This window comes from Artibeus jamaicensis, unplaced genomic scaffold (assembly GCF_021234435.1).
Source record: "Artibeus jamaicensis isolate MK-2021 breed Jamaican fruit bat unplaced genomic scaffold, CSHL_Jam_final scaffold_1964, whole genome shotgun sequence".
In the NCBI taxonomy this organism is placed as follows: Eukaryota; Metazoa; Chordata; class Mammalia; order Chiroptera; family Phyllostomidae; genus Artibeus; species Artibeus jamaicensis.
In genome coordinates, this window is record NW_026522030.1 from 21,477,906 (window position 1) to 21,491,927 (window position 14,022).

The window sequence follows — 14,022 nt, forward strand, 5'->3', positions numbered from 1 at the left end:
CTCTCTGACCCCGCCCCCACATACAGCGTCACAAACCTGCGACCTGGGTGGCCCCACCCTGGTAAACAACTAAGGCTCCACTCCTCATACGTAATAGGCACAAACAGATAAAAACATGGCTCAAGAACAACTCAGAGCCTCAGAGCCAATAAATCTAAGTGATGAAGAAATAGCCAAACTTTCAGATGTACAGTTCAAAACACTGCTGATCAGGATGCTCACAGAACTGGTTGATTTTAGTCACAAATTAGAGGAACATATGAAGGCTAAACTAATGGAAATGAATGGTAATGCACAGGAAACCAATAGTAATGGGAAGGAAACTGGGACTCCAATCAAGGAGTAGACCAGAAGGAAGAAAAAAATGACCAAACAGAAAAATATGAAGAAACAAGAATTCGAAAAAATGAGGAGAGGCTTAGGAACCTCCAGGACATCTTTAAATGTTCCAACATTCGAATTATAGGAGTACCAGAAGGGGAAGAGGAACAGTCACAAGTGAAAACCTTATTTGAACAAATAATAAAAGAGAACTTCCCCATTCTGGCAAAGGAAATAGACTTCCAGGAAATCCAGGAAGCTCAGAGAGTCCCAAAGAAGTTGGACCCAACAAGGAACACACCAAGGCACATCATCATTACATTAGCCAAGATTAAAACGAAGGAGAGAATCCTAGAATCAGCAAGAGATAAGGGGACTGTCAACTACAAAGGAGTTCCCATCAGACTGTCAGCAGATTTCTCAAGAGACCTTACAGGCAAGAAGGGGCTGGAAAGAGGTATTCCAAGTCATGAAAACCAAAGACCTACAAACAAGATTGCTCTATCCAGCAAAGTTTTCATTTAGAATGGAAGGACAGATAAAGTGCTTCTCAGATAAGACCAAATTCAAGGAGTTCATCATTACCAAGCCCTTATTATATGAAATGTTAAAGGAACTTACCTAAGAAAAAGAAGATAAAAAAGTGAACAGTGAAAGGACAGCAAACTCACAGTTATCAACAACCACACCTAAAACAAAAGCAAATTAAGAGGACAGCTAGATCAGGAGTGAACCATAGAAATGAAGATCACGTGGAGGATTAGCAACAGGGGAGTGGGAGAAGGATAAGGGGGGAGAAGGTACAGAAAATAAGTAGCATAGATGGTAGATAGAAAATAGATAGGGGGGAGGGTAAGAATAGTATGGGAAATACAGAATCTAAAGAACTTGAGACACGTATTCATGAACTAAAGGGGGTCGGAATGGTGGGGAAGGGGTGTACAGGGTGGAAGGGAATGGAGGGGGGGAAATAGAACAAATGTAATGGCATAATCAATTAAAAAATAAAAAATACATAAAATAAAATATTATTTCAAAAAAAAAAGAAAAATCTTTCTAGTGCTAGAAAAAGCAGTATGAAGTATCCAGAGGCCCCTTGAATAGCCCTAGTTAAGACAGGGCTTGGGTAAAGTAACCTTACCCCAACAGTCCATGAGAAGAAACCCAGAAAAAATAAAATGGCCGCTGCACAATTAAAGCACGTGAAAAATGGGTTTTCTCTACTGCCTCCATCCCATACCTTTCAGGGGCCAAGCCCAGAATAACAGGATTTAGTGCTGCTCTCCAAATACACATAGTTCCAGGTAAAACAAAGACCTCTGTGACTTACAAATGGAACTTCTCCTCCCAAACAGGATTCAGGTTCCCAAAGATGGTCTTGGTACGCTTCTTGGTTTTGCCCACTTGCACAGTCACATAGGGGTCACTGGATCCTGTCTTGTCCTTGGCTTGTAGGCCCTGGGCACACACCACTGCAACCCAAATGCATAGAGGAGGAGACTTCAGAGTACGCTCCAGAGGTGAGAAATCCTCCATAACATGCCTCATATGTTCTCCATCTTAGAGAAGCTTCTCTTTGCTTCTTGCACAGGAACCCTAATCTCAGTCCTCCAAAACTATCCTTAGACCTAAGCCACCAGCTTTTCCTTCAAAGACTAGCCCAAGACTCCCAGGTCCCTGTCAAAGCCCTAAATGACCACTTACCCCTAAACTGGCCCTTACCTCCCCTGACATATGCATGCTTCGGCCACACCCACCCTGCTAGTAAACACAGGTTAACTATTCCCTGATCTCCTACCAGTCTCCTTTCCCACATCCCCCAGCTCTTGTATTATCAGATTGTTAACCAAGTCTATAATATTAGATTGTTACCAAATACTTCTATTATCAGTCATATTGTTTGCAGGTACCAGTCTTACCTTTCCCAACTCCCCTAGCACCATGGCTTAGGAGAGGGAGAGTGATGAATGAGGAGGGCCTAATGAGGGCCTCTTTCCCTCAGTTCTGTCTTCTTTGTCCCCAGCCCCTTGCTCCCTTACACTCAGAAGGCTTCTTCACCAGGCTCCTCCCCATAGCCTAGGCCTTCCTGTCTCCTTACACTTTGGCCTGCTCACCAGTGATGGTAATCTTGGCCGACCATTTGGAGGTGCCATCCAGCACATTCTGCTTCACTGTTTTCATCTGCTGCACATGGGCAACTTTGCTCACAGCAAACACATCCCGGATAACTTCAAAGATCTCTGGCTTATTCCGCTCTCGGATCTTCATGCGGTCCTTCATGGCCATGATAATGTTCTGGGTCCGGTCCTCAGCTCCATGTTTAGAGCTCTTTTCTGCAGCCCCTGAAGGATGGCCAGAGACAGAAAGGGAGATAACCAACAGACCATCAGCAAGACTAAGTGTCAGGTTGAGGAATGGAGTCTGCCAGCAGTCACTGAGGAGTAGAAGTTTAGGAAGACCAGGATATTTCTGGGAAAAAGTAACCACTCTTGGGGCCTGCTAAAGTTTCAAATGCATTTCAAAGGGTAGTAAAAACTTGATGAATGTTATGGGGGGTTGTTCTTATTCTATTGAGGTATACGTTGGATTTTTCATTGAAAAAGAAAGAAAGAAAAATGTAGCTCAGTCTGCAGTTGGCTTTGTCTTTCTTCGTCATCTACTGTCCAGATAGTAGTTGAGAGACACCTTTCAAGTCTAAGGCCCAAATATCACCAATGGCTATCTCAATTATTATGGAGGGGTGGTGGATGGGCATGACAACTCCACCCACTTCATCCAATTTCCAAACCATGATACAGACCCCAGAACTGGTCACAGCACAGAGTCAGGTTCTACCCCATGGGTCCAGTGCCTTTAATCACAAAAAAAATAGTGTGGTATGGTAATAAAAGTATGGCCAGATAAAGCTAGGTAACAGAGTTAGGTTCAAATACTGACTCCACTGCTACTAGCTGGGTAAACAGGTTTCTTTTAAGAGAAGAAAATAGCACTTATTTCTCAGAGTGATATGAAACATTATATCAACATGTATAAAGCATCTGGTTCAATGCCTTGTACCTAGCACTCACTCAATAAATGGTCACTATTATTTTTACTACCATCATTATTATCTTGGTGGGTATAGCAAACCAGCTCATCTCAAAGACTAGCAGGCTTTGCCTACTGCCCTGAAAATTATGACAGAAAACAGACTACCTCACTCTATTTCATCACCCAGGCTTCTCAGAAAGACACTATCCTTCAGCTATTTTTGCCCTGCAGACTGATTTTTGTCTCTTATCTCTCTCTAGTCTCCAAAGACTTAGGCCTTTAGTACAAAACCTGTAGCAAAAAATAAAGGCCAACGTATGCATCCTAACCGTGGGAGGAAGGCAAGCAGGTTTTCTGTCCAGGGAGGCCCATCAAAGGGCATTTCATTTCACCCTGAGCTTCACAGAAGGCTTAGGCAGAGGATATTTGCTGGTAAATGAAAGTTGACCTGGGCTGCATCCATTTAGCGTATCCCATGCAATGCTGCTTCCTTGGAGTGGAACTTCTAAAAGGCCCTTGAGGAGAAGATCAACATCTTTGCTACACAGCAACATCTCAGAAGGTTTCCAGCAAGCAGCCAGCGTGGCTGCTAGCAATTAAAGCAAGGACCTGATGGCACCTGTGCTTATCACCCCCTCACGATGGGTCTTGGCAAAGTCATCATCAGCATTCATCTTAAGACAGTCTTTGCAGAGCCCCATCTCTTCCACTGACTTGTTCTACCTGTCTCTTAATGTCTACTGTCAGAGTCACGCTACTGACACCAATTGAGGGCTCTTCAAATGGAGAGCCATCTTAGGTGAACAGTTCCTTGAGGCCTCTCCCTAGGCCCCTTTCATGTCGTATATCTTTCCTTGAGATAATGAAATGCTTGTGAGTCTAAAGATGACCTTCCTTTCTCCTACCACAATACTTAAAGCTTTGGTTGCTCTGGCTTGGCTCTGAGTGACACCTGGGAGAGCTGGGAGAGTGAGAAAACACTTTCCCATATCCCCACCCCTGGGTCCAGCAGGAGCAGAGCAAGGAGACAACAACTTAGAGTGCTACCACCTCAAAAAAAAAAACCCAACAAGACAGAAATTTGGTGTTCTTGCTTCTCTCCTCTTTCCCCTCCACCACTCCATGATGGCATCACAAATCAGATATTTTAGTCAGGGCCTTGGGAATCTGGCACATTCTCCTCCAGGACCTCTGCCTGATCCATTGGACATTTCTGTTCCTGGCACTGTTGTATAAAAGCTGCATCTATAAGCAAGGAATAAATGCTGTCTCCCCTGGATCCCATGGTCTAGACCTCAGAAAATTCCTCTTGGAGGTTTAGAACCTCACAGAACTCTCTTTCCTCATTAGTTCTGGTCCCGGGTTAAACATGCTCAAGTAATTTGGACTTTGCAGCCACTGTGGTGTGTGCACTTCTCAAACGCAGTCTCTGAGACCATCTGAATCCTTAAGGGCCATGATAAACTCAAAGAATTTTTCCTAAAGGTGCTTAAGAGTGCTATAAAACCTGTTATTTGGAAAGCTGCCCCTTGACTCAGGACTCTACATTCTCTGAAAAGGAAAGAGCTTCAGAATCAGGTAGATCAGAGGAATGATGTCCAGCTACCCCAGCTCTTGGCTGACAGACTACTTTGGAGAGGGCCTGCTGCCTGTGCTCCCCACCCCTCATCCCGCAGGGGTACTCACGCTGCAGGCAGTCGGCGTTGAGCAGGTCCTGGCACTTCTCATGACACTTGACTCCACACTCACTGCAGCGCATGCCCTGCCGGGCAATGCCCCAGAGCAGGCCTTCACACTCATAGCAGTAGGTTGGGGTGGTGGCAGTCCAGACCTCAAAGTTGTGTGGTGTGGTGCACGAGATGGGGTAAATTAAGGCCTGCAGGGTTTTCTTATACACATGGGATTTCTGAAAGACATGTTCCCCATCACCCACCAGCGATTTTCAGCCTCTGCTGGGAGATAGCAGAACTGAGACCCTGTAGAACAATCAAGACCCTGGTTTCTCCTCTGGTAGTAGAGGAATGCTCTAGACTAGCCCAGCCCATAGCCCGGCCTGGCAGAAAGAAGCCCCCAAATGTTGTGTGTTCCTGGTTGTGCAAGATAGGTCTGAGCTGAACACTGGGTCTGAGTCTTGCCTCAGGCTTCCAGCTTTCTGGGAAAACAGAGGGTACTAGGTCCACTATAATACCTCAAGTTTAGTAGTAACATACTCCCACATGAGACTTAGGCTAACCCCTGGCCAGGACCCTTGCCTCTCCCAGTGTGGAAGATTGAGACTTGGTACTATCTATCTGTTCCATTACCTATGTATGCTCAACACTTTAGAATTCCCGGTTAGTATGGCTATAGAGTTGATCACCAGTGGATGGCCAGATCTTTAGGCCAGTGGATTCATGAAAGCCCATGGGTCACTTACCAGTTCTTCATCCTTGAGAGAGGTGCGTGTAGCCATTGCAGAAGTAATCCCTGCCTTCCGGGACTGGACCAATGACTGTAAGAGAAGACCTGCTGTCAGCCCTGGCTGCCACCAAGGACTGGCAGAGTCCTGAGAAGGGAGTTTCAGGATCCAAAACAAACTGATGGTAACTTACTGCCTTCTGTTTTTACTGTCATTCACAGGGACTGCCCACAGGTAATAGAGAACAGCATCCCCAGTTAAGATCCCAAACCCAAGGTCCTCAGAGGACTGTTCTACCAATATTAGAACAGCACTTCTCTCAGGGTACCTATCATCCAAAGAGTTTCTCTTTTATTCACATTTTTTAAGTATCTTAACCCGTCTATAGAAAGGCAAAGAAAAAATGAGAAGTTTAGAATTACAGTAGGAAGTAGGTTACTAAGAACAGAATAAAGACACAACTCTGTCAGAGTTACATTCAAGAATCATCCCTGAGAATGATTCCATGCCATCGTCTACCCCCTGGCACCACCCCATGCCCACACAATCCCAGGTGCCTGTGAAGGTCAGCAGCTCAAATAAGCAGGGGACTAGGCCAAGTGAAAGGGGAAATGTACCCTCAGTCAAATCAAGCAGGGCAAGGGGTTAAGTATGAGAGGTAGGGCTGCCCTGCTAGCCGGTCTCTTGTATAGAGGGGCCCCACATATCGGCCAGGCCCAAGCTTTAGAGGCACCCTGTGGGAGGCACATGGTCTCCCTAACGCAGTGGACGTTGGGCAGACAGAATCAGAATATCAGTCTAAGAAGAAGGAACACTTAGCGGGTGCCAGGTGAGATATGGACTCTTACAGAGGTTGGAAAGGGGCTCTGGAGACACTCACCATTGCCTGCACAGAGGAGAGCAGAAAAAGGAACAACATGATGTTAAAGGTCCCCCAAGGGCATTAAAAAAACCTTCAGTGGCAACTAAGAGGTTCTTCCCTATAGTCCAATGTAGGGAACACGTCCCAAACCCCTCTGCCTCTATCTACTAAAAACTGGCTTCAATTCAGACAGCTGGCCAGGGCCCAGGCCTCAAGCTCCTACTCTGAGAAGACTTATGCCAGAGTGAGGCAAGGTCAAAAGTTGGAGGAGGGGAAATAAGAAATAAACAAGACATTGCTGTCCAAGCATTTAAGCAAAGAGGATGTGGTAGGCTAGAGGGAGTAAGGATGAGAAAAAATAGGGAGAAAATAAATGAGGAAAAGAAAAAAGGGGAGATAGAATACAATGAAAGAAGGTAAAAAAGAAGAGATGACATTAGAATTTATCTTTATCCAAACGATTTGATGAAGAGTTGGTATGAAAAGAGGTGCAAATAGTAAGGGAAAAAATGATTAAGAGAAAATGGCAGAGGATATTTCCATTCAGCTAATTAAGGAGAAAGAAACTGGTGTGTGTGTGTGTGGGGGGGGGATAGCAGAGAATGAAGAAGAAACAAGAAAAGAGGTGGACAGAAAAAACTGAAAAGGGAGAGAAAAAGAGAAAACAGGAGCAGAAATGGTAGCAAGAAAAGGGGTTCGTGTCTTACTGAACACCTAGCTCTGGGCGAGGCTGGGATCCCTCTCCATCCTCTGTTAAGAAAAATTTCTTGAGCTGATCCTGCCTCAGGAAGTATAACCCAAAATGCTGTTGATCATCCTGGAGGTCCTGAGATCAGCTTTAACTCCTAAGCCCATTTCAATTCAATTCCACAATTTTTTTTATCATACTTCTCAGTGCCAGACACTGATTTAAGAACTACAGGCACAGAGATAGTCTAGAAAGCCCATACCTTGGGAGGAGGCTGTCACTAAACCTCCAAAAAGAAGCTGTACCAGCCATGCTCATCACATACTAAGCTCAATGATCTAGGTCAAAGCTAGAGGCAGTGTCCATTCTAAGTCATCAAAAAAGTCTGTAGAGATACCTAGAAGAACTAGATTCCTAGAAGACAACCACAGTGCCCAGCCTTGAGGGTCCAAGCCATATATGTTCCAAGTGGGAGCTTGAGCTTATGAAGAACCTTGGTTCTAAACAGGGAGTGAGGTAAAACAAAGTCTCACTGAAGCCATCACTAAGTCTCAGTCATTCTTTAAATGATGGATCTTCAGGCCCATACTTGTCACAAAATGGACCACTACCACTTCTGATAGCTTGCCAAGGCCTAATGGTGGATACTCCCAGGATACAGCCTAAATCTGCACAAGAGCCTCACTCACCAGATCGCTGACAAGTGGCAGTGGCTTCTTTTTGCGTAGATTTGGCATGCTGTCGATGCCATAGAGTCCTCCAGCTGGCCTGAGGAGGGAAGGAAATATGTCAGAACTCTCAGTCTTGTCAATTTTCCTTCCTCACCTTCTCCCCAGAGTAAGCCGTGCCTTTGAGAGGGGAAAGGAAGACAGGAGGAAAGGAAGATAATGAGGGAAATAAAACCATGGGATGATGAAGAATGGGATCTGCTCTCAGAGTGCCCCTATCTGTCTCCTTCTGTGGTTTTAGCCAGAGATCTAGTGCTCTTTTATCCCACAGTGACAGTTCAAGGCACCTCTGTTTCTCTGAAGGACCTTCTGCTCCATAAGGCAGGGTGGGAATTGATGGTTAAGAGGGATCTTCTCCACACTCAGGTTAGAGACGCTGCCACCAAAGCTAAGTCTTTCCTGGCCTGTGCTAGACAGAGCCCATAGGAATAGCTCTACAGAGGAGCTGCTGCCGAGGTGAGCAAGACTACCAAGTAATGACAGGTACAAGGAGATCTTCTCCACTCTGACTGAAGGAGCCACTATCTATCCAGGCCTCCTGAAGAAAAAGATTCTCCGTGAAGAGAGCAGACCACATAATAAAATGGAGTCAGGGGAGGTGTGATGAGAGACTTCTAGAGGACCATTTAAAGGGGGAAGGCAAGACCATTTAGGAAAGAAACAGCAAAAGGACTCTGAGTACCTGGCCTAGCCCTGTGGACGCATCAATAGGGACCAAGAAAAAACTATAGCTGGAGCAACTGGAGATTTCTAAAAGTTTTATACCCTATCTATGCCATTAACTTTATTGTTCTTTGCCTGTTCTTCCATAATAATATGCCATAAAAATACAGAGAATGTCCCCCAAAATAACACCATTCTCACATGAGATAACCCAGATTTTATACCTAACAATTTCACTAACTTTCTACATGTCCTCTGCCAAAATTCCCTTCTCTTTTTGGGTCTTGATGTCACTTGTATAAAATGAGGGGGATGAACAAAAAAATTTCTGACCTTTTGGAAGCTGCCATTCTGAGCCTCAATGAAAAGAATTTATGTACTTGGTTTTAATGCTATAGGCAAAGAATGGAGCCACAAATTAAGTCAAGGACAGGAGCTGGAACAGGCGACTTTTGCTACGTTAATGTCTAATAAGGAGCTTCCTGAGCACAGGCAGCGAACTTTGTTTTCAATGAGACTACCAGACCTAGGAAAGCTCTAAACTTGTGGCAGCTTCCAAACACGAAGCTGAGGGAAGGAAAGACGATAACAGGGAGGCATTTAGAAAATCACTGGGTGGCTCCGTTTAAAAATAGCTCAGATACGTTCCATTGGCATGCATATATTTTACAAGTATTGAGGAAAAAAGCTAAAGCCCTGAAGAATGGCTATTGAAGAAGCAACTGGTGCCTCAAGTTTGTGGTTAATGCTGAAAACTATAATCTGTGCCACTTAGACCAAGAAGTTTTTGCAATACAAATGAGCTTTTGACAAAAGAAGAAAGGGTAGTTCATGTACACTATTAACTCTTGATTTACAGGACAAATCACAAGAAGGAAAAGGAACAGGTAAAAATGTAGTAGATAACTTTATGATCTGATATATTTTTCTTCTCTGGTCATAAGGGAGAGGAGGCAGCCACTGGGAATCCTAATGTCAGAAGGCCTTTGTGGGACAAGGAGAGAAGAAAGATTCTGACTAGTAATTGGCAGTGTATGTGGGAGGAGTGGGGGCAGAGAAGCGCTCAAACTCTTTTCTCTCTTAAGAACAGTCAGTTAGTTACAAGCAGCAGTTGAGCAGCTTAAAATGACTCTTTGCTGCAAGCACATGGGCCTGAAACTCCCAGACAAGAATCAGAAACGGAACACACTGAGCTCATAGGCATTCTACTTATGTCTTGACTAGAGTGAAAGAATAAGGACATGACTCACAACAGCTGAAGCAGGACAGAGCCCAGGGAGAAATTTTATCAGCTACATACTAACAACAATGGAATGGAAAGGAACTCTTCCAATGCAGATAGTTTTCTGGTTTCCTCATTCTTCTGCCTAAAGAGTATCACCACTACGATGCCATGGATCAGCAATTCCAGAGGCAAGAATGGGGGAGCCCTCAAGCTCCCTCCCCCGCACCATAGAACCACTTGGCAAAGTTCTGTCTTCTGCCTCTAAGTAATCAGTTTGCAGAATTCTCTTCTCTGTCCCAGAGAACCAACCAGTTTCCACAGTGGAACATCTTCTTTCCCCAGGATTATGCTTATGAAGCTGCTTTTCCTATTTCCCAGGGGAAAAGCTAAAGGCAGTGTGAGAGTGTACAAAATCCACAAAAACCTGGCAAGGAATCACTTACCCTTCTGGGAGCCACTGGGGCAAAGAGGAGTCGCCATCATCTGGAATCTTTAAAAACAGAAAAAAGTTAGATCCTAGGAAAGAAGGGAGATGGCCATCTTTCTTTGGTCAGGCTGTGAACAATGGAATAGGAAGCTGAGAGAAGTGTAGGTCACACACACGACGTGCTGACACAGCTAGCCGGATGTCTAAGCCAGTGCCCTGATTAGCACAGGCAACAAGCAGGCTGCTGAAATGAGCAGCACTTCACCTCCCTGTCCCTAGTGAGTAGGAAGGATACAGGCCCAGCGCCCTGAGGTCCCAGGGTTAAAGTCCACTGGACCTGTAAGAGCTGCTGGAACCAATATCTCCCTCACACAACCAATTAGTATATTAACTGCAACAAAAGCCAGGAAAAGGGTCCACGTGGGCTTCCAGGCCTCACTCATTAAAGGAAAAAGACAACTTCATATAAAGTCTGGTCTTCCAGCTATAGTCCTGAATTCCTCTGGCTGCCCCAGAGTCAGACCTGGTCTTTCAAAAAAAATTCCTATCTCACCTTGTGATTTGATTTGGCTTCGGTGCCTCGAAGCCTGAACTCATTGACAGTGAGTACACTCTACATCTGACAAATTCTATATAATCAGAGAAGCCAGGACAGATTAGACACTTGGATTATCACTCCGGTGAATTTTATGAGTTCTCTAATGAGAAGTTGATCACTGAGGTACCAAATAATTCAAGGAAGGAACAGGTCAAAACCATTTTTAAAGGTTTCTTCACAGGAAAAAAAAAAAAAAGCAAATTCTTCAGGCAGTATATAGAGAGTTCCAAAGCTGCCAGGGCTGTCCAGAGAACCAACGGTAAATGCTGTTTGGGTTCGAGGGACTTAGTGCCAGCAGGTATGGGGCATCCTGCCCTACCTTGTTCCCCTTGCCCCCAACAACTTCCTTGCCACCTGAGACCTGGGCTCCCACTAACTACCCCAAAGCAAACAAGTGCCATTATGGGGTAGTCAGAAGTAAGTTGCTTTGGACATGGAGTGAAGTTGTGGGAGAGCTAAAGGTAAAAGTTACAGACAAATAAGGCAAGACACAGTACAAAAGGAAGAGGGGGACAGGTTAATGGCTGATGTAAAAGTGGGCTGTAGGCTCAAAATGAACTTTGGATTTAGGACCCTTCTCAGTAAAACCCTTCCCAGGTCGTCTGTGCTCTGATCAAGTCTATCTGCCTTCTGTCCTTGTCTGCAGTTGGAACACTGGTAAGGAAAGTGCCAGACCCAAAAGGCAGCCTGGAATGGTTGAAGCAAGTCTCCTAAGGTTGCTTGTGAGTGGCAGCCATCCCTAAATCCCCAGATCTTTCCAACCAGAACATCTTTTCCCTTTGGAAGCAGTTACTATACTGAGCAGATTTTTATTTTCTACCTAGAAAAAAAATCTTTGGGAACCAGAGTTTACCGGCTCAGATCACAGGCATTTCCTGAGCTTACAGGATACAGTGGGTCTGCAGAAGCCTGCAGACACAGCGCACAGCATGTGCACACAGTGCACTGAAGGAGGGGCAAGGGGTGGAAGGAGGTCTCAAAAAGTACCCACAGGCGGTTCATTCAAACACACAACTTGTGCCTGAGGGATACACGAGGTGAGCGTGGATCCTGCACAGAGGGCTATAGAATATATGCACACACCCATTTGGGAGAGGCTTCAGTGTTTGCCAGGGCCCAAATCACAGGCAAAGCAAACCCTCCCAGTCTTCAAGAACCAGTGCTTGCAAGCACAGAGCATTAGTAGAGTACGCATTCACATGGCATAGGGAACCACATCACAGGTCTACAGAAGCTTGTGCTCACAGAGAGGCCAGGAAATCTGCTCAGCAGCACATTCACACTTAGGGGCCCAGGCAAGAGGCACCAAGTGCTTGCAGCAACTCCTGTTCTCAAATGCAAAGTGAATATGCATGCTGGGCTCAGAGACAGTTTACAGCATATGCCAGGCTGCAGCAACAAGTAGAAACTGGACACACACTGTGCAGAATAGGAGAGTCAGAGGGCAATCAGTGCCTAGGGGAGTCAAACTGAGTACAAGTGTAAGCACACACATGCTACATTGAATGTGCACCATGCTGGCACACATGTTCTCACACTGTGCTCTGGGGATGTCTGCAGGAGCACACACAAGCATGGGGCATGCACACGAACTGCTTTCAGGAAAAACAGACTATCTGCCACCAGCCAAAGCTCAGAGGCACACACACACACCACACCCTGGAGGGCAGGATAGAAAATAGACAACAAAAAGGCCCAAAAGGCCAAAGGCACAACCTGAAGGGCTCCTCGCTTTCCTTCTGCAAGGAGAGAAAGAGCAGAAAAAAAGGCAGAGAGGTTAGTAGATTCAGTCCTATAGCAGGGAACCCAGAGAAAATGCCAGCTAAACCTTAAGGGACGTGGAGGAGAGGGAGAGGTGCTCTGAACAACTGGGCAGTTCACAGCCCAGCTCCCAGAATCCTGTAATTGCTAGGTCCTGCTTTTTAGTTTAGAACATCCCAGGTTGGCCACTCAAACCAAAGGACAACGTCTGCTAGGAGGGTACCAATCACCCTGTTCCCCTTTCCAAAATAGTCTACATGTAGGGTCAGGACCACCAGGGCTACCAGGGCCGCAAAACCAGCTTTGTTTCCAAGGACCACTCCAACAGGCTATCTGAGATGGCTGAGCAAAGAGTGAGTTTGTTCCTTCCTCAGGAAGTATATGAGCTCACTCTGGATCTGGGTAAATCTCCAAACCTGAAAGGCCTGGTGGCTGAACCCTTTCCATTTTAATGCAGGGTCAGCCATGCATTTGTCTAGCAAGCCCTGGTCTATTTTCCCAGAGCCTAAGTTTCTTAGGCCATGTTAAGGCCTGGAGTTAAGGCCAGGACCAGGATGCTCAATGATTCTAGACTTGAGGTCATCAACTGACCACTGCCCTAACAGAAGTCACCATGATCTAGATGATAAAACCATGACTGCAATCCCAGGCCTGATTATCTACCAAATCCAGAACAATACTCCAAAGGAAATGGACACTTCCAGAAGGATCCAGGTAAGTCACAGTAGAAGTATGAAGTTCAGAGATTGTTCCTTTCCTACTCATCAGAGACTACATTGCCTTCTAGGCCACAGATAGGTCCATAGCCCTTCTTATCTACAGAAAGTCCAACCACCAGGACCTATCAGCTCCCCTCTGCTTTCTTTTCCCTCTCTTTTAAAGACTCACTGATATTGCATAACAAGTAGAGGGAGAATCACAGAAACTAATTAATAAGTTCCCAATTTTTCAAGCCACTTATGATGACCTAATGGTCATCATTTGACAGAAGAATCTCACTTGACAGAAGAATCAACTCAGGAACAGAAATCCTCCAAAATAGTGCAGCTACAGGAAGGTGGGTAAGATGAAAACGGCATTGATTTCCTGGGTGAGCAGCGGGTGGGGGCATATCTCTTCTACATTTATTCCCTACCTCCCTGAGAGCACTCTGTTCCCTTTGAAGAGAAAATTAGGCAAGGAACACTTTAATTGACCCTATGACTCAAATTAGAAAGTTCCTTTTCTCCTCCATTACCTCAAATACATTTACACATCATGTCAGTTACTTTGATTGTGTCCTTCTGTTCTTCCCAGAGTTCCCCATTATGCCAAAAGAATA

General features: G+C 45.3%; 1 protein-coding gene across 9 annotated transcripts in view; it reads right to left on the reverse strand.

Annotated features, from left to right (window-relative positions):
* The window catches only part of UNC13B (unc-13 homolog B), a 210,726-nt gene that overhangs the window by 28,171 nt on the left and 168,533 nt on the right, over window positions 1-14,022 (reverse strand). For 7 of the 9 annotated variants that reach the window (XM_053656261.1, XM_053656259.1, XM_037144451.2 and 4 more), the window contains 6 exons: window positions 10,359-10,405; window positions 7,989-8,067; window positions 5,768-5,842; window positions 5,038-5,257; window positions 2,436-2,663; window positions 1,652-1,793 (listed from right to left, as the gene is read on the reverse strand). In XM_053656261.1, the coding sequence (XP_053512236.1) occupies window positions 1,652-1,793; window positions 2,436-2,663; window positions 5,038-5,257; window positions 5,768-5,842; window positions 7,989-8,067; window positions 10,359-10,405 (791 nt within the window). Of the gene's footprint in view, window positions 1-1,651; window positions 1,794-2,435; window positions 2,664-5,037; window positions 5,258-5,767; window positions 5,843-7,988; window positions 8,068-10,358; window positions 10,406-12,656; window positions 12,680-14,022 lie in introns of all 9 variants that reach the window. The other 2 variants (XM_053656257.1, XM_053656258.1) reach the window with 1 other exon arrangement.